This window comes from Arachis stenosperma, chromosome 4 (genome assembly GCF_014773155.1).
Source record: "Arachis stenosperma cultivar V10309 chromosome 4, arast.V10309.gnm1.PFL2, whole genome shotgun sequence".
NCBI classification, from domain to species: Eukaryota; Viridiplantae; Streptophyta; class Magnoliopsida; order Fabales; family Fabaceae; genus Arachis; species Arachis stenosperma.
In genome coordinates, this window is record NC_080380.1 from 3,929,986 (window position 1) to 3,951,492 (window position 21,507).

Sequence of the window (21,507 nt, forward strand, 5' to 3'; positions counted from 1 at the left end):
GAGCGGTTAGCTATGATTATGAATATACGTTACCGATCTATAGGAATATGCGTTACCGATCTATAGGAATATGCGTTACCGAGCTATAACTCGTAACCGACTTTTTATCCGTTCGTATCAGAAATAATGAAAATAAACTAAAGAGAAAATGTCAAAATGAAGAGAGAAATGAGGGGGTTTTTTAGTTATAAATAAAATAAATATAATATTTATGGATATGGATATATTCGAAATATTTGACTAAAAAGGAATAGAAGGATGTTTCATAATAAAGGAAAAGAGGTTGAAGATGTTATCCAATAGTCCTTCATGAACTATAAAGAGTAATTAGGTGTGGATTCCTTCTGTTATTAATGACAATACAAAAAATGACAGGACATATCTATTAGTGTTCATTGAGTAGCTTACTTCCTTTGACGCTGATTTTGTTGTATGTTATCTTGTTTGCTCCACTTGTTATGTTGAATCTTTCTTTCAAAAAAATTATAAAAAAATATAATATATAATTTTTTTTTGAATAAGAGAACTCAACACAATAAGTGGAGCAAGAACAACAACAAGCAAATAGAAAAGTTAAAAAAGAAAAAAAATTACAAAGAAATTCATCAACCAATTTTTGTTCTCCTCTTTTTTATAGTGTATTCCTGATTTTGTACTTCTAATTTTGTATTCGTAGAAACATCTTCAACCACTCCAATCTTACTGAAACTCTGTCGCAAGATCGCTAAGCGGAAGTCTACCAGTTGTATATCTTCTTTTATCCAATTCTTACTAAAATTCTGTTAATCTGACAACATCATTTCTCTCTTTCACCTGCACAATTTCATTAAAGTTTTTCATAAAAATTGACATAACTTTGCAATATAATATATATAATTAAAATTAAAAACTTAAAATATCCCTATACTATAATATCGATAATAAACTTAAAAACTTTCCAATAATTTAAAAGAAAGAATTAGCATAATTTCAATGATTAAAGTGCGGTGCATCTGAATGTATCAACAAAATGCATAGGATGGTAAAATTAAAATAAAAGTAGTTGAATTTTAATGTTATTAAAAGAGTAGTACAACGTGGATAACGTTTTGCAGTAGAACAGTAAGAATATGGGTGACATGATGGGTCAAAAATAAGAGCACCTCGTAATAAAAACAGGTTATTGACCTATTGTAATTGGTTGTTGACAATAATAAAATAGAATTTAGCTGAGGTGTATCTGTTATTAGTACTTATCGGTAACGCATATTTAGCTAGATAAATAAGTTCAATTTTATGGTGTTTTCTGAAATTGATAATCTTGGTGTTTGGAGAAAGAGAGACATGAGATCAATGGCACCGGAATCATCATGTTTGCTTGCACTGAACCATGTGTCATTCATATGCAAGAGTGCGAATGAGTCTGTGAAGTTCTATGAGAATGTGTTGGGATTCAACCTCATCAAGAGGCCTTCTTCTTTCAATTTTGAAGGGGCTTGGTTATTCAACTACGGAATTGGAATCCACCTGCTTGAGTCAGATAAGATTCCGGTGGAAAGAAAAGCCATAAATCCAAAAGAGAATCATATATCGTTTCAGTGCACAGACATGAGCGTGATAATGCAGAAACTGGATGAGATGAACATAAAGTATGTGAGTACGGTTGTGGAAGATGGTGGAGTCCAAGTAGATCAGCTTTTCTTCCATGACCCTGACGGTTACATGATTGAAATCTGTAATTGTCAGAACTTCCCTGTTCTTCCAATTTCTTCATTACCATCATGCCCTCTGAAGATTTCAATTTAACATTAATCAACATATTATTATAGTTTATGTATGTATTCTAGTAATTATATATGTGTAAATATATATGTTGTTCAATTCATTTTTAATGTGTATTTGTATTTTAACATATATTTTATATTAGTAGTTGATTTTGATAATTCATTTTGGTGTCCATATATTAATTTATTTGGCTAACAAAGTAACAATATTATTAATTTATGTATATATTGATTATTTGGACGATTAAAATTGAGTTAGGAATATTATTAAATTCTCTTCTAGAATTGGAATGTAGTCCATAGCCTATTATGGTTGTTTGAGTAAAATTGAGATTAAGATTAAGAATATAGATGCAATATTAGTATGATCCCAGGTAATTGAGTTGTTTAATATGTGCACTCGGTAGGAGTATTGGGTTGATCTGATGATGTATCTTCATATCCTAATGTTGATGGTTGATGATAAATGAGATCACGTACAGACATAAAAAACTTATATTAAAAAGCTGATCATATATATATGACAGGCCACTGAATTTATGGCTAGCTAGCTGTACAAAGGAGAAAAATTAAGGACGACCATGTAAATGAACTAGGCAATTAGCTCATCAAATCAAAGAAATTAAAGAAACAATGCCAATGTGACAGGAATAAAGCCTAGTTATTAAAATCGAAAGGCCTTGATTTTGAAATTAATTTTCATATCAATTTAATTTAATATGTCAAATGTTAAAAATATTTTTATTTAAATAAATAGATATTTAATAAAATAATTTTATTAAAAATAACATTATAAAAAAATAATTTATATAAGAGTTATTTTAAACTAAAAAATTGAATTAAATTAGTATATTAAAATTATTTTAAATTATAAAATTAAATTTTAAATATATTTTTAAAAAAAAATAAATTCTCTTCTTACATTTAAATACTTTTCAAACAAATTCTAAACAAAAATGATTAAGAATCTATTTTTTGGTATTTTTTGTAAAACCAGCCAATTCGGCTCGAGTTAGGGTTAGATAACTATGACGCTATTCATATATATTAAGTTAAGCTAAGTTAGAAATGGATTTTCTCTAATTTTTTTTAATATTTGAAGTAATGAAGTGTGATCTTTTATCTTTAATTTTATAAATAAGATAAAAAATAAATATAAAAAAAAAAGAATAATAAAGAGTTAAATTTAGTATCGGACACCATCCAACTTTTTTTTTTTTAATCGAAAAAGATCCACTCCCTGCTAAGCCAGCAAGTTTGTGAACTAACAACAGAAACAGCCGTGCACTGTATCACGTGTAATTCCCACTCAAACTTTCAAGCTGCTCAGCCACTGCCTTTACCGTTATCTATCACTTTTTTCCATTAATGTACCCAAATTAATTGAGTTAAACTCCAAAATGGTCCTTGAGATTGGTGTTTTGCACTAAAATCATCCCTGAGAATCCAATTGCACCAATTACGTCCCTGAGATTGAAAAAAATGCACTATAGTAGTCCCTGACTCATTTTCCATTAACGACGTGATGACATGGCATGATGACGTGGATTATAAGTGACACGTGTCACTTCATGATTTGGCCACGTGTAATGGTAGGATGATGTGGTGACCAGTGACACGTGGCATGCTGACGTGGATGGTTGTGCCACGTGTCACAATGTTATTTGGCCACGTGTCCGGTTGTGCCACGTGTCGCAACAGTATTCGTCCACGTGTCATCCATTATGCCATCGTTGTATATGCACCAAATTAGCCCCTCACTTTGCATTAAGTGACTCATTTTAGTCCCTGAAATTGAATGTCGTGCACCAAACTAGTCCCTTCATCAATTTTTTCTCATTTTTTTCTATAAATTCAAAATTCTCAATATTTTTGAATGCATTAATTTCAATTCTATTTTTTCACACATTCTTCAAATAAAAATGTTTTTATAAAATATTTTTTCTCTTGCAAATACCCTATTCGCCGACTTGGAGTTAACGTGAAGGCTTTTCAAGCACCTTCACTACCATCTTCAACCTTTTTCAGTACTTTTATACAATATTTTTTTTCTTGCGGATACCTCTAATAGCTGCCGTCTTGGAGTTGACGTGAAGGCATTTCAAGCTTTCCTCATTATCATCTCCGACCTCTTTCGTCTAGACTGCAGAGATCAAAAGTGGTAGTGAGGGTGGTTGAAGTGCCTTCAATCTAACTCATTTATACATAACGAAAACGTATATTTCATAAGAAAAAAAATTTATTTTAATTATTAATTTCTTGTTAAAAACACATATTTTTTTATGAAATAAATGTGTCTAATCAATCATATAATTATTTTTTTATAATAACATCCTTATATATTACAAAATTTATCGATATTAAATTATTAAAAAAAGTTATATAATTAAAACTAAAATCTTAAAATTTTTTATAAAAGCACTTGTATTTAAACGATATATGAAAAAATAGAATTGAAATTAGTTTATTCAAGATATTAAAATTTTAAATTTAAAAAAATGAGAAAAAATTGGTGAAGGGACTAGTTTGGTGCACGACATTCAATTTCAAGGACTAAAATAAGTCACTTAATGCAAAGTGAGGGACTAATTTGGTGCATATACAACGATGGCATAATGGAAGACACGTGGACGAATACTGTTGCGACACGTGGCACAACTGGACACGTGGTCAAATAACATTGTGACACGTGGCACAACTATCCACATCAGCATGCCACGTGTCACTGGTCACCACATCATCTTACCATTACACGTGGCCAAATCATGAAGTGACACGTGTCACTTACAGTCCACGTCATCATGCCATGTCATCACGTCGTTAATGAAAAATGGGTCAGGGACTACTATGGTACATTTTTTTCAATCTCAGGAACGTAATTGGTGCAATTGGAATCTCAATGACGATTTCAGTGCAAAACGCCAATCTCAGGGACCATTTTGGGGTTTAACTCAAATTAATTAGTAAAATAATGCAACTATTATGACATGATTTTGGTGTTCTAAATGTGAGATATTATACCGACAAGTATGAACAAACCATAAGAAGTCAAATGCAGTAACTGGTTCACACCAAGAGACAAGACTATTGTTGTCTATATGGATATTTTGTTTGTTGAGATAATTATTAGATATAGTGATATACTGATATATGTTTATTGTTTATTCATTTGAGATATAAATTTGAATAAATATGATAGTATATAAATACGGACAAAATATATATATTTAATATTTTTTTAAATTATGACACACAAAAAAATACATAAAACACAAAATTTGATTTTTAATTTTTTATTATTTTTAAAATTATTAATATATAAGACACAATATATAAAATATAGAAAATAAAATTGACATTTGATTTATATGTGTATCTTATATATTATTATCAAACACATTACAAAATCTATATATCTTTATGTTTATATATTTTTGTATATTATGTATATGTCTATGTATCCGAAAGACACTAACCAAACATAGCCTATAGTATATACTTTTACTTACTACCACTATTAAAGCTTTGGTCCCTAAGAGCAACTCCAATACTAAGAAATAGAGTTCCTCTTCTGACATATGGGGACTCAAGTACCATTGGAGTGAAAAGAAAAAGAGGACTCTTCACGTGGATCAAGGTTAAGAGTTCTTTTAAACAGGGACTTGCAACAACTAATAAAATCATGTCATGTGGTAAGTTAATAAAAAAATAAAAAATATATTAAATATATATTGAATAATTAAATTATAATTAATTTATTAATAATTATAATAATTTATTATATTAAATATTTATATATCTATTTAATTAATTATTTATATTAATTATTTAATAATTAGTTATATTAAATTATAATTAATATAAATAATTATGTTAAATCAATATCAAATATTATTTATATTGTTATATTAAATTATAATTAATTAAATTTATTTTACATAAAAAATAAATTTAATTTTTACATATTATAAAATAATTTTTAGTTGGATTATTTATTTTTATTTATAAAATTTAAAATACTAACCAAATTTAAGTTATTTATTTTAATATTTTATAATATTAAATTATTTTAAATTTATAAATTTAAATAATATTATTATAAAAAATAATAATTATATTAATTTTAATTACTTTAATTAATTAATTATGTGAGACCACAATAGGAACTAAAGTTAGTTCCTTCTAATGGAGGAGAGAGAGATTTTTTGAGTTCCTATTTACTGGTAATGATGCAAAAGCTGACGTGGAGTTACTTTTTATGACAGGTGGGCCATAAATAGGGACTAGAATGAGTTCCCTACTGTAGATGGTCTAAGTTATTAAAACTCTTAATTCAATTTTCAATGTTTAAAACACTTTATTTTAATCTTAAAAGAATTTTAATCGTCTTATTTCAATTCCAATAAAGTTTAACTAAATTTATTATTATTTTATTGTTAAATTTAATATAAATAATTAACATATTTAAGAGATAATAATATTTATTTTTAATAAATAAATAAGTAAAATTATTTTACTAATGATCACTAGCATAATTTTTTTTAATTCTAAAACATTGATGATTGAATGATGATAGAATTAATGATTTTTTTCACAAAAAGAAAATTAAAAAAATGTTACAAAAATATTTTAATTATATTTTTTAACATAAAAAAATGACTTATTAGTAACGTTGTTAACATTATGTTATTCATTCTATTAATTATTCGTATAAATTTAACAGTAGAATAAAATTAAATTTATTAAAAAATTTTACAACAAAAATAAGATATTTAAAATATTAAAAATTAAACATTAATGATTAAAATAATATTTTATTTTAATATTATATTTATATAAAATATTATTATTTTTTATATAAAAATAAAAACTTACATATAATTATTTTTAAATAAAATTATTAATTAAAAATAATTTAAAAAAAAAGGAGAATGGCAATTGCAATTCCTATTTGTCGGAACTTAGACATACTTGGTGGGTCACCGTCGAGACTCGAGACTTTTCCAAACAAACGCGGACCTTTCGATGGTATGATCTAATCATAACAACGTGGAGCACGTTTTGGGAAGAGCAGAAGAAATATATTTTTTATTCGGTATTAAAAAAAAATTAAGTGATATTTAAAAAAATAAAAATAAATTAATATTAAATATTCTATCTAACAATATTTGTTAATTTAACAATTATATTTATATAATAATAATATAAAATATTATTTATTATATTAAAATATTTTTTAAATAAAAATAAAAATTTTATTTTTTAATATTTTTATTATTAAAAATTTATCAAACACAATAAAAAAATATATTTTTGTAACAACTTAATAACTTGAAGAAAAGGCATAATCTTGTAAGTTTAAAGTAGCGGTGGTAACATGCATCTTATTTGCGATATCCAATCCAATTCAATCCGATTGAGTAAAATTGTCAACTCGATCCGCAGCGAGTAGAGTTTTCGTACGGGTCGAGTAGGGTTCGAATTGAATCTCAATCCTATCCAACTAATCCGTATTTTATATATGTATATTATAAACTTATATAAAAATATGTTTTAAGTAGATGATAAACTAAAGGCTTCTCAATTCTTAACTACTAAGGGGTATGAGGTTGTGATTCTATATAATAACCTGACTGAGTTCTCACCCGGAAACAACTAACAGAAAGAGATGGCAAGTCCACTGCCTCTGCTTTCACTGAACCACGTCTCATTCGTGTGTAAGAGTGTGACTGAATCAGTTCAGTTCTACGAGGATGTCTTGGGCTTTGTCCTCATTAAGCGCCCTTCTTCTTTCAAATTCCAAGGGGCCTGGTAACTTCTTCTCTACTTCTGACTTAATTGCTTCTTAGCATGCATTATCACTTAAATAAAACTCTAAATGCTTTACACTGTCAGCAACAAAATAAAACTCTAATATATACGTTTTGTGGTTCAGGTTATTCAACTACGGAATTGGAATACACTTGCTTGAGTCAGATATGGTTCCGGTGGAGACAAGATCCATAAACCCAAAAGAGAATCATATATCGTTTCAGTGCACTGACATGAGTGTGATAATGAAGAAACTGGATGAGATGAACATAAAGTATGTGAGTGCAGTTGTGGAAGATGGTGGAGTCCAAGTAGATCAGATATTCTTTCATGATCCCGACGGTTACATGATTGAAATCTGTAACTGCCAGAACCTCCCTGTTCTTCCAATTTCCTCACCATGTCCTCTGAAGAAGCATGGAGAAAAAAGAACATTGAACAACAACTGCTCTGCAGAAGAAGCAATCATGATGATGGATAATTTGGTGATGGATATGTTGAAGATTTCAATATGAGTACTCGGAATCACAACTACCAAGCAGTCTCCTTAATCATTTTAAAATTTATACACATTTTTTGTGAAATTAAAGCATTATGAAATCCTATTAGAATATGAAGACTGAAGAGTGTTGTCTAAATTTGATTATGAATTATGTTCGTAATTATTCAGGTCTAGTCTGGATATGTGATAGTTCAAATAGATGAATTGTTTTCATTTGTGCATAATGATAAAAAGAGTCTCCGTGCTCATTATTATTTGTCTAGATATGCAGAAAAGATGAAAATTAAGAATAGACTATATTTATACAATTAATTAACAAGGGAAACTAGTCACCTTTTGCTAGCCAATTTTTCATAGTGTGTAATCCACTTATTCGTAGCAGTAAATTGGGCTTCCAACACTAAATTTTACACTAATCTGAAAATATGGATTAAACTGATATGATGAAAAGAAAAAATAGGGCAGGTTATGTCATTGTTGGGAGAGGTGGTTGATGAGAAGAAGACCTTATTAAAGGTTGGAATTCGATACTTGGATTGGATTGAATTTTGAGGCACTGCATTTTCTCTGTGGCACATGGCCACATGGGCTTGCCTCTCCTGACATGACAAGTAACAACTAACAAAGCAGAGTGAAAACACTGGGCCATACATACTAAGGTCATACCCCTCCAGCTTCCGTTCCCTTACACTATGTTTGGTTTGATAGAAAATGAGTGAAAAAAAAATGGATGGAAAAAAAATGGGTGGAAAATAATATTTTCTTTTGTTTGATTATGAAAGAAAATAAGAAGGAAAGAAAATTTTAGTGTGAGTCCCACTAAAAAAATTTTCTTTCCATCACAAGCAAGAAAACTAGAAGAAAAGTATTATATTTTTGTATTTCCAATACTACTCTTAGTTATATTATTATTAACAAATATTAATATAAATTTAGTTTTACTATATTATTATAATAGAAATTTATATTTAAATATTATATATATTAAATAAATAATTTAAATTAAATATATAAAATTATAATATTTTATAATATTTATAAAATATAATAAAATATGAATAAATAAAAATATTTATACTTTATTTTATAATAAGGGTATTAACATAATTTTATACTATTATGATTTTCTTTCTTTTCACTTTTCTTTCCATCCAAACAAAAAAAAAAATTTCTCTCTATTTTCTTTCCATCTATTTTCTATTCATCCAAACAACACATAAATAACTCAACTTTTCTTTCCATTTTCTTTCCTCTTATTTTCTTTCCTTTCATTTTCTTTCCAACATCCAAACAAATCCTTAAAGCCTGATTGATCCATTCACACTTGGCAATGTAACTGCCACTAATTCATGCATCATCAGCCTCAGCTATTGTTAATTATTATTATTATTATTACCAGAATAACCATACAGTTGAGAAATTACAAAGTGAACTTTATATATGTCCTCTTGGAATTAGAGCAAAATCTTCTTATTGAATAATGAGTCCAGAGCTTCTACATATTTGTTAGTTAACCTAATACAACTTGAAAGACTAGTTCACAAGTTGCATTGCACTACAAATAATAACAGTAATCATAATAATATTCCACAAGTGGTTAGCAACTATCTTGAAGAATATGTGAAGGGCCAAAATCTCTGTTGCTACCTGCTTTCAATTAGTATAAGCATCCTCCAAAACCCCAGCTTCTATTAACAGTTGACAGTTTGTCCCAGTGCAAGTTTGAGACAGGGAAGGGAAAAGGAGGGTCATCCATTCACTAAGAGTGTAAGCTTGAATTAGGACATAATCATACACAAGGCACAAGAATGGTACTATTCCCTTCCCTTCTCTTGTCAATCACCTGATGCTATAACGACAAAAACATCACCTGCAGACCATTTTCTGAGAACTGACTTCCCGGAAGGGTTGATAATCGCCCGATCTTCGTCAGCTAGGCGATAACCAATAACAATTTCCCTTCTTAAACGACCTCTGATCATTATGTCATAGAAACATATTTCTTCCTGGTCATACAAATAGAATTCTGCTGGTTTGATGCACATCTCATTCCCCTGCCATAATTGAACAAAAATTTCCAAAAATGTAATCTTGATTTTGTAATTTAAAACCATATGAGATAGACTATAGCCTTAAAATGCCAAACTAGATGATCCAAAAGGGATGTGACCATAAATACCGAAATAGTAACTGAGATCCATCAACAGTATGAGAAATAGCAAGAAAAAGTTTTAAGTAAGGGCTACCTCCTCTGCGAATAACTCCTCAAGAACACGGTTGATTTGCTTGTCTTCAGCCACCATAGCAAGTGCCATGCTAACCAGCTCATTTGATAACACATAGTCACTGATTCTGGACACAGACACCAGATTTCTAGTCCTAGAATCCAAGATTTCACTGATTATAATTGATTTATCTGAAGCTTGCTGCATTTCGCGGATCCAAGAGCTGTGAGAGAACCCGGATAACCTTAAAGACGATGTTGAGTCTTTGCATGGAAGTCGTCTTGACTACAAAAACAAAAGAGGCGATTTTATTTTTATTAGAATTCAGTTCACAAAACAAGGTGATACAAGTTAGTGACGAGAGCATCAAAACTCTAATATGAAATGCAACAATTGGGACTACCTGTATGTCACGAATTAGTAGAAGTGTAGCTAAAGATCTTGAGTCAGAATGGGCAACAGAGTCCTCCACTGATTCATCTGCAAGAATAAGAATCTGTTCTCTCAGAGTTAGTAACTTAGTGTACAGTTGAAGAAAATCTTCATTTAGTGTGTTTAACTGTTTCTAGTCTAGGGATATTTAGTGTCAATCTTCATTTAGTGTGTTTAACTGTTTCTAATCTAGGGATATCTAGTGTTAGTAAAGTTCCTACTTCAGAACTTACTTCCTTATAATTTTATTTTGAAAACAAAACTATTTTAAGTCATATAACAGGCTATCATCCTAACGAGAATTTTTATTTTCTTTTTCATTTTAAGTGTCAATAAATAAATAATAATTGCAAATGAGACAGAAGCTGCCATTGGTTATCCAGAATTCTTATCAACTCAATTAGCATGAAATTTGGTCATCTATTGCATTACATAATTTGGTTACTGGTAACATGAGCCCTGGAAAACTCACACGGCATATCAATGCTAGAAGATTCCTTCATGAAGGCACACTGATTCATATATACAAGCTTGACATGCTATAAAATATGAATAGAATATTGAAACTTACAGAATCAAAAGTCTCCAATGGAAGAGACTCCAGGTGCCGCCTAATGACAGCATTTCCCTCCCTGTGGACCAGCTTTATGTTCACTAGCGCAGAAACATCAAGTCCTCCATCAATGAGCTTATTCTCTCTTTCTTTTTCAGGAACCTCATTGAACATCCAGAGTTCCGAACCAGGAGCCAAGAATGCTTCCAAAACCTAAGAAACAATAGATAATTATGAAATTACATGGCAGGGCTTTGCTGCATTGCAGCTAATCAAAATAATTATGAGAAAAGGCAGTATTGTAGAGCATACACAATTTTTAGGGAATTACCATGATCATATCATCAATATCACGGCGCCAGCCACAGAATAATATCTTCTCGGGAAACTTAGGTGGATCAGATTTCCTAGGGTAGAAGCCCTTCCGTACCTATACAAATATGTCAAATTAGAAACAAGGTGTCCTATATGCTGCTGGTGTCTAACTACGTAAATTTATTAATAAGTTACCTATAACCATTGATTTAATATAATCCTAGACAATGTGAAAAATATACTACACATGACACACTCTAAGGCCTAGCTGCCTAAGCACTCAATTAATATAACTGCCTAAATGGATCGTGTTGCAAGAGAAGTTAGAACAAAAAGATAACCTCTTGAAGAGGACCTGGAGCATATGTGTCATCGTCCTCCGCTATGACAAGGACTTCATCCCCATCTCTCAGAACATAATTATCATCCGGATTTATGACAATCTTCCCCCCATCTGCTGCAACCTTAATCCCACATGGTACTGCTTCAGGAAATGAAAGTAATACATCTCTGAAGCAAAAACCATTCAATTCAGGCCATCTTTTGATGTAGAACTCTGCATTCTCAAATCCCAGTATATCCTCCCATATCTGGCCAAGAGAACAAAACAAATGAACCAAAGAAAAATTATACCAAAGTCACGTACATTGGTTGATAAATTTAGCAGAGATATCATCAAACTTTAGAATAACCTGGGCAAGGCCGGGTTGTAGAGCACACTGAATCATCAAGCGTCCGATTACATCATGTGCAACAACTGTTTCAATGAGTTCTCCACCAACAAGTTTCACTAGGGGTTCATTATCAAGATCACTCATCTCCACAACAACATGGCCTCTTAAGCCTTCCTTTACACCTGTGAGGCTGAGAACAACTCTCAAAGCTCGTGCATCACTCTGGAAATAGAAAGAGAGAAAAGAAAAGACTAAGAAGAAATTTCAGAATGAGTTACCAACAAAAACGAACAAATAAGCAGGTAATGAGGTAAATGACCTGATCAGCATTTTCATCTGAAGCTAATACAATGATTGCGCGTGCCTTTGAAACTGAAACCTGCAAATAAATAGTTATAAAAATTTGAGTGGGTAGAGAACAGTTGTCAAGAAGGAATTTATGTGAAAGCACTCAAACCATCATCCACAGAAATATCGTGAGAAGTTATCCTTTCCTAAGAAAATAGAACAAAGATACGGCATCAATACCTTCTTTAGATCGGCCAGTATAAGAGGACTGCCACTTCTACATATTACAGAAGTCCCCATGAAATCAAATTCTAGTCTTGCTATATCCATTTCCATTTCCTCCTTTTCTTTTTCTGCAAGAACCACAATAACACCACCACCAACACTCTTATTTGCTATTGCTAACTGCTTCAAAAGTGATCCCTGCAATCAAATTTACATGTCAGCTACATGATTCATATTGAGATGAAACAATTAAGAACTGTTAGATGCATAAATAGCCTAAACTGGTGGTCAACATCATGTTCCAAGTTAAATATCAGGTATTGAAAATAATTCATGTACAACCATTGAGGAGTTTACCAATTTGTCACTCCAGCCAAGAATGAGTATGTGGTTTCTTTCAATCACTTCACTCTTCCCTTTCCTGAGTGAATCAACCTTCTCTGATATAGCATCCGAAACAAGCCCAAGCATCATAGCAAATATGAGCATGCCGCCGGAACTAATTGAGACAGATACAATCCTCTGGCCCGTCCCTTCTGTTTCGGCATGATTTCCAGAGTCAGCTACATATGTCCAAGAATGCCAAAGTGCTTCAGCAAAACTACCACCGGTTACGGCATATAATGCCAAACCACCAAACCCTATGAGAAACAGAGTTGCAAAGAGAAGGGCAAGGAGCTTGGCATAAGGATATATGGAGAAAAATACATCTACCATATAGGCAATTCTTTTCTTTAATGGTACATCCTCCTTGTTATTGTTTGTTCTCCTCAAGAAATTGATCATTCGAGGAAGGTAATCAAGATATTTGTACAGCAGAAAAGGCAAAATGAGTGTGAGCATCACAATGTACAATGCAATTGTTCTACTGTCTGCATTCAGTATATAAGAAAATGAGCCAACGTTTTCCTCTACAGGAGTTCTTCCAATGCCGGAAAAAGAACTAATTTCACGGCACATGTGAAGTTTGTCATGCTGTGGCAAAGAATTTGTATGAGTATTTCATCCATCATAAACAAGATGAACGCAGTACAAGTCAATTATCATATACCTCTAGTTTTGCAAGCCTATACTGTAGATAAGCTGAATGAGGCACGAAAATAATACAAGTGACGAAAAGCTGCAACAAAAAGGGGGTAAGAATTATCAAAAATAAATGTTAACAGAAATGATGCCACTATAACTAAGCAAGCTCTAGCTGACAATTGTTACAGGTAAAAAAAATTGGAATAAAAAAACACAGAAGAAACGATTTGAATTGAAACCAGATAGAAGAAGGGAGAGCGGTTGTGGTGTTGCGGTCTCCTGGAGCTGGTATCGGAAGTGAGTGGTGGTATCGGAGGTGGTGGTGATGGCGGCGATGAAGGATGAGGAGGAGGAGGGGGATCGAAGCGGGAAGGGAGTGATTTGGAGAAATCGAGGTTGTTAGGGGAAGGGCGCCTCCTCCTTGGCTTGGTACCAAGAAAGGAAGGGAAGTTCCATTGCTCCTCAACTGCGATCGCATTCTCAACTGACACTCTGAGATGCGTTGTTGAAGAAGCAGGCACAGTCTTTGTCTTCTTCAATGGAGGCTTCTTCAGCTGCTTTGAACCTCCATCATCATCCCTACTGTTCTCTCGCATTGGATCTACGATAGACTTGTTCAATTAGAGTGAGAAATCGCACTGCACCATTTTCTGCTATATTTTAATCTGCATCCCTTCTTTTCTTTTTTCTGTTTTTGTTTTAGTGGGCTCTACTGTACAACACACGCTACCACTTTTCGGTTTACGGTTTTTCTCGTTTGCTCTTTAAACTTGTCTTTACTCTTTTCTGCTACTTACCCTATCAACTTTGCTGCTCTTCTTATTAACTACTACAAATTTATTAAGGAAAAAAAATTACATTATTCATAATTCAACTCGTGTTGTTGTATAGTCAAACTAGTCAACTTGTCGGTGAATTTAACGCCAAATCATGTGAACGGTCATTCACTGAAATCCATGTTTCGTGGAACAGAATGATCACAGTGAGAAGTATTGCTTGCTATACGACAGTGTATATATATACTTGCTGCTTGTGCTTTCGAACTACTTTTCTATCAACCTTGCTAAATTAGGAATTCCGATAACACAAATATGTTCCTACATATTCAAGTATTTTTTTATTTAATTTCATTTAAGTAGGTCTAATATTAATAAAAAATTAAAATTATTCTCATTAAAAGAGTGTGATTACACACGCAACTGTTGTTTTTTCTTTTTCTTTTTCTTCTTCTCATATTCAACTTACATTTGGAGTGTCTTCTTCTTTTTCTTCACTTTCTTCTTCGCGTTTTTTTCTTTTTTTTTTTTGCATTCCTTTTTTTTCACGTATTTTTTTATTGTCATTATTTTGTTGTTGTTGTATTTTTTTCTTCTCTTCCTTTTTTTTCTGGTGAAGAAGCAGTAGAAGGTGAAAAAGAAAAATTTTGAATACCGAAATTATATTCAGAATAAACCGAAAATCAAATTCAAAATGTAAACTCGTTTCAAAATAAGTACAGACCAACTGCACTTTTATTTAAATCCAGGATGAAACGAAATTATTTAATAATGGTGACACACAAACTCAATTCGAAAACAAGCACACAAACAAAAATTGAATCATGAACAAAAATTGATAAAAGAAGAAGAAAGAGAAGGAGGAGGTGATAATGGTGACAAAAATAAAAAATAATAAAAAAGGAGGAAAAAAAAAAGAAGACTTAATATCAGGGATGAAGAACGTATGCATGAATTTGAAACAAGCGCGGGAAAGAAGAAGAAGGAAAAAAAAAGAAAAAGAAGAAAAAAAAAAGAAGAAGTGTATGCATGAATTTGAAACAAGCATGGCGAAGAAAAAGAAAAAGCGTGGCTTTAAATTACTTGAATAAACTTGGATGCTAAAATTATTTGGATGTGCAGAATAATTCTAAGCGTAAGCAAGGCACAGTGAAACAAGTTACTAAATTGTACTTATTTATAATCTATGAAGTACGAACATTTTGCTGAGATATCGTGTCTGCGTGTCGGACACATTTTAAACACGACACTCACCGACATTCGTCCGACAAGCATGTCTGTCGTGTCCAACCGTGTCTTAATAAAAAATAAAAAAATCTTCTCCGAACATGCTTGGACACACTTAAATACTATCACGTGTCAGCATATCCAATCTTATTTTTAACATATATTTTTAAAATAAATTCAAATATAGTATATATTATTATTTATTAAAACAAAAAATATTTTAAATATTTGATATAATTAAAATAAGATATTAAAAATAATTAAAATATTAACTTATATTTTAATATTAATAAAATATCAAAATATTATTACAATTTACCTAAAAAATATTTTATATATGCGTATTTTCATGTCTTATAAAATTTTAAAATTTGTATATTACCTTGTCTCGTGTTCGTGTAAAAATAATCTTACATTATTTTTATACATTAAAAATAAATGCTTCTTCTAGAATAAGAGAGGCAGTTAAAGCTTTAAAGGATCTTTTATATTTAAGATGAAATTCAAATTTTTTTCACTTGATTAAAGAATTTTGGAACTTATCAGTTTTTAAAACAATATTATTTTTAAGGAGGCTTCTTCAATGATGAAAGTATAATATAAATCTTAAAAGATTAGGTAAAAAATTAAATTTACTTTAAAAAGAAAGACCGGTTTATAAATAACATTTTGTATCAAAAGGAAAATAGAAGAAATTAACATCTATTCTAAGCTTGTACACCACATATATTAAATCCTCCCCTCTCCCTGTACGTTTTTTCAAAACTTCACCACCACTTAAACCAACTATATGTTTTAACATTATAACTAAATATAATTCATATCGTTTCATAATTTTTTAATTTTTATAGAAATAATTTTTTATTTATATTTTAAAAAGTAAAAATAATGTTGTTTATTTCTTGTTTCTAGTTTTTAAGAGTATAAATAAAAAAAATTCAAAAACATTTGTTTAAAAAGGTGAAGACATAAAAAAATTAATATTTTTATTATTACAGAAATATTATCAGAGGAATGTTAGAGGCAGTAACTTTGTGATTTGTAGCCATCAAGGAGAATGGATCATCTCTATTTTTTTAACACTTGAGAGAATAAAGTGTGATCTCTCATATTTAATTTTATAAGTAGGATCAAAATTAAATAGGAGAGAGAGCAATGAAGGGTGAGATCTTATACTGGACACCATCCAACTTTTTTTTCACCGAAGAATATCCACTCTCGCCATCGAGTAGCCATTAATGATGATTTTAATGGTGTAAAATTTAGTTCAATTGTGTGAAATTACTCACTTTTCTTTTACTAATTACATACTGACAAGAATTTAATAAAGTTACTGATTCTAAACTTTTTTTTATTATTACAATATTTATTATAAAAGATTATTATGAATTTATTATTATGACTCTTATTACTATTTTGATTATTATTATCGTTATCTAAACGAAATTATGATGCCACTTCTATTTTTTCTATTCTTTGCATAATTGTTTGAACTGTATTTATTATAATTCTATGTAAAAAAGGAGTAATGTTATCAAATAAAACTCACAATATAATATCCTTTATTAAAATATTTATAATTTTAGAAACGTAACATCAAAATTATTAATAGTGTTATTAGAATCAACTGTCATTATAATCATCTCTTTCATGATTATTAACAATACTTTAAAAAAGGTTAAATATAAATTTACATGCAATACGTCTAAAATAAATAAACTACTTTTAGATGATTAAAGTTCTCTAAGGCCCAACAATCACTCAACCCAGTAAATTAAATATTAACACTCTTTTTTAAAAAAAAAAAAAAATTTAAACCAGTAATTATATCATCAATCCAATAAGACCGGAATGTACCAATTTACAATTAAGATAAATATTGAGTCATATGTAATATTATAGAGAATTTATATATGAAATTAATTTGAGTCACACATTAAAAATATTTCTATTTGATTCTTAAAGAAATAAATTATTCTTTGCCCACAAAGATATTTTTTATTTTCAAATTGAGTAAAGGATTATTTTTGTTCCTAACATTTAGGTAAGTTATAAAGTTGTCCCTAACGTTTTAATCGTCATATTTAAGTCCCTAACGTTTTAAAATTGATTCAATGTTGTCATACCGTTAGGGATCCGTTAACAAAATTAACGGTGTGACAAAATTGAGACGATTTTGAAACTTTAGGAATTTAAATAGGACGGAAATTTTAGGAACAAAAACGATACATAGAAATAAATTTTAATTTTATCCTTCAATAATATTAATTTTTTACTGTACATAATATTCAATTATTTTTTAATCACATATAAATAAATTACACTTAATCACATTACTTTCCTTCTAAATAAATTAATTTTTTTTATAATTTTACACTTAAAAATTTGTAGTCATCATGAAATATTTGTAAAATAACTAATATATAAACTTGCGAAAAAAAATAATATATATACAATAAAATATAAACTGTACCTTTTTGTCTCTAATATATTAAAATTCTTTAATGTTTAATTTAGTTCAACTTTATTTTTAATTTTATTCTTTAATAATATCATTATTTTTACAGTAGATAATTATTTAATTATTTTTTAAATTTTATTTTTAATCACATTATTTTTTTAAGTGAATTTATTTTTTATTAAGAGTAAAATTAAATAATTTCAATAATTTTAATTTTTTATCAATTTGGAAAAATAATTATGGTAACAACAACAACTAATTAAATTACGTCGTGTAATTATTATGATTCGGTTGTTATATTGTATTGTAATGTTATAACTTACGTATTTCTTGTAGTTGGTGAAAAATATTGAAGTGATAGATTTAATTTAACCGACAAAATATTGATCAAATTGTCAATTTTAAATTTAATATAATATTACATAAATTAAACTTTATCTTATTTAACTATATAATATGTAATTAAAACGTGTGAGATAATAATTTTAATAATTTTAATTTTTAATACATTTTAATATTTTTTCAATAATTTTAATTTTTTTATGATAAATAATTACTTAATTTATTTTTTAATTTTTCTCTTAATAAAAAATTAATTCACTCAGAGAAGATAACGTGATTAAGAATAAAATTAAAAAAATAATTGAATAATTATTTACCGCAAAAATTTGATATTATTGAAAAATAAAATTAAAAATAAAGTTTAACTAAATTAAATATTAAAATTTTTTGATACATTAGAGATAAAAAGTACAATTTATACTTTATTGTATATATATTATTAGAGATAAAATTAAAATTTATTTCTTTGTACCTTTTTTGTTCTCAACGCTTTCGTTCTATTTAAGTCCATAACGTTTCAAAATCGTCTCAATTTTTTCTTAATGTCAATTCTGTTAACAGATTCCTAACAATAGGAAAATATTGAGTCAATTTTAAAACGTTAGGAACTTAAATAAAAACGTTAGGGATAAAAACGATACTTTACTCTTTTCAAATCTATTGTCTGCTGTATGAGAATTCGGAAAGATTTGGTGTATATATACTTTTTTTTTTCTTAAGAAATATGTATCTTTTGTTATTTGTATGACTTAAATTTATGGTTTTTATTCAAATTAAAATATTTGTTAGAGTTAATAGTCAAAATCATTTTTGAAAAATACTTCAATCTCCATTTTCGTCCCCAAAAGATAAAATTAATCAAATTCGTCCCCAAAAGATAATCAATATGGTCTCGTTAGTCCTTTCGCCATCTCCTGCACCGAGGTAGCTAACGCTCTCTAACATGGCCTGTTAACTGCTAACGTGGTATTGTATCTCTTGTTGCTAGTAAGATAAGTTTATTAGATCAATTCAAATTAGTCCGTAAGTCCATAAACCCTAATCTCAAATTCAATTATTGGTTGCCTTGATACTCTTGTCTCCCTTCCTCTCACTTCTATCTCTCCTCTTCCTCTCATTTCCATCGTTACTCTTGGAACAATTAATTCAAACTATAGCTATATTAATTCCAACTTTAACCCAGAAAAATCACTTAAAGCAGATGAAAAAATTTGAGCCAGTTCCCCACAAGGTGCTTGATGAGCATTCTCGATTATTTCTCAATCTCTCCTCTAGCCATAACCGAAAAGTCCTTGTTAAGGACCCCTTGTTCTGAACCAAAAGCATGATGCGCATAGTTCTTGCGAGAGTCCCTAAGTACTTGATTGGAATTGCTTCTTTTGTCCAACAAAGATAGGTTATTTAAGGGAGGGATTTCATGCATAGTGACCCTAGAGAGTTCATGTATGAAATCAGAACCATAGTCATGTGAAAAAGATTCATCCATTCCATAATTCAACCAATGTATCACGTCATCGTCTTCAGCAGATGGAGCCGGCATTCTAATCAAAACCAGTAGCATCATGGAATCCATGGATTCTACTTTGGGAGACGGCTACGATGCAGACGACGTCGATGCGCAGGCGATGGCGGCGTTGAAGGCCTAGGCAGTGACGCGGGCGGCAGCATGGACAATCTAGGAACATGGAATCTGCTATAGAGGTGAGGTTCGACTCCTTTGGATTTGGGATTAGGTTCCATGGATTTAGGGACTGATTTGAGTTGATCTAACAAACTTATCTTATCAGTAACAAGAGGGTACACTAAACGAGTGCCACGTTGGCAGTTAACAAGCCATGTTAGCGAGCGTTAGCCACCTCAGCGCAGGAGATGACAGAAGGACTAAAGCTAGGGTGTTCGCGGTGCGGTTTTAAGGAAAAAAGTCATCTGATCCGAAGGTTAATTTATGTGCGGTGCGGTTTGGATGAACTTTTTTTGGAAATCCGATCCAATCCGATCCGATTACAAGCGGTTTGGATCGGTTTAGATTTGCGATTTTTTAAATAAAAAAAATTTAATACATATAACAAGTCTCAACATCAAATTTTAAATAACCAACAATGACATAACAAGTCTTAACAATATCTTAACAAGTCAACGATAACATAACAATAGAAATAAAATGATAGATTAGTTAAAATAAATAAATAAATAATATTTTGAACATAAAATATTTATTAAATAATAATAATACATGAATAATAGAAAAATGTATAACAAATCGAACATGTTATAAGTATAATTGTAAATATAATAATAAAATAATAATATTATAGCACATTGTGTGGTTTGGTTTGGATTGGATCGGTTATGAAAAATAGATCCGAAATCCGATCCAATCTAGCGGTTTGTAAAAAATAGAATCCAATCAAATCCGAATTAGTGCAGTTTTAATTGATTTTCAGTTTGGATTGGATTGGATGAGCGGTTTAATTTGGATCGGTTTGAATTTGAACACCCCTAACTAACGCGATCAGGTTGGTTATGTTTCGGGATGAATTTGATTAATTTTATTTTTTGAGGACGAAGATGGAAATCTTTAAGGGACGATTTTGACTATTAACTCTATTTGTTATCTTGATTACCTTCATATTTATTATTATTATTCAATATAAAAAAATAATGTCTATTAATAGAAATTTTTAAATTCTTTTAATAAATATAATTAAAAATTTAATTTTTTTATATTTCTAATAAAAAATTTTTTATTTATAATTTTAATATCTATCTTTAAAATAAAAATTAGCTAAATCCATAAAAAATATTATAAAAAATATATAAAATTTAATTTTTAATATAATTATTATGTATTTATTAAAATAAAAATTTAACACTTTTTATTAATAAT

At 29.6% G+C, this 21,507-nt stretch overlaps 3 protein-coding genes across 4 annotated transcripts; 2 read left to right on the top strand and 1 right to left on the bottom strand.

Moving 5' to 3' along the window:
- Positions 1-1,283: 1,283 nt before the first annotated feature.
- On the top strand, positions 1,284-1,790 carry LOC130976952 (glyoxylase I 4-like). Its single transcript, XM_057901919.1, has one exon. The coding sequence runs from the start codon at positions 1,324-1,326 to the stop codon at positions 1,783-1,785; it is 462 nt and encodes a 153-aa protein (XP_057757902.1). The 5' UTR covers positions 1,284-1,323; the 3' UTR covers positions 1,786-1,790.
- A 5,542-nt stretch (positions 1,791-7,332) lies between these two features.
- LOC130973362 (glyoxylase I 4-like) lies at positions 7,333-8,408 on the top strand. The gene is made up of 2 exons (XM_057897846.1): positions 7,333-7,574; positions 7,699-8,408. The coding sequence occupies exons 1-2, from the start codon at positions 7,432-7,434 to the stop codon at positions 8,087-8,089; spliced, it is 534 nt and encodes a 177-aa protein (XP_057753829.1). The 5' UTR covers positions 7,333-7,431; the 3' UTR covers positions 8,090-8,408.
- Positions 8,409-9,278: 870 nt separating this feature from the next.
- Positions 9,279-14,536, bottom strand: LOC130977088 (ion channel POLLUX). 2 transcript variants are annotated; one of them, XM_057902093.1, is made up of 12 exons: positions 14,054-14,529; positions 13,840-13,908; positions 13,146-13,763; positions 12,804-12,986; positions 12,595-12,654; positions 12,294-12,497; positions 11,943-12,191; positions 11,618-11,716; positions 11,305-11,499; positions 10,705-10,797; positions 10,323-10,586; positions 9,279-10,130 (listed from the first exon to the last, which is right to left on the bottom strand). In XM_057902093.1, the coding sequence occupies exons 1-12, from the start codon at positions 14,408-14,410 to the stop codon at positions 9,912-9,914; spliced, it is 2,610 nt and encodes an 869-aa protein (XP_057758076.1). In that variant the 5' UTR covers positions 14,411-14,529; the 3' UTR covers positions 9,279-9,911. The 2 variants fall into 2 exon arrangements, with proteins under 2 accessions (XP_057758076.1, XP_057758077.1); XM_057902094.1 differs by lacking the exon at positions 9,279-10,130 and having other exon boundaries at positions 10,361-10,586; positions 10,705-10,781; positions 14,054-14,536.
- Positions 14,537-21,507: the final 6,971 nt, after the last annotated feature.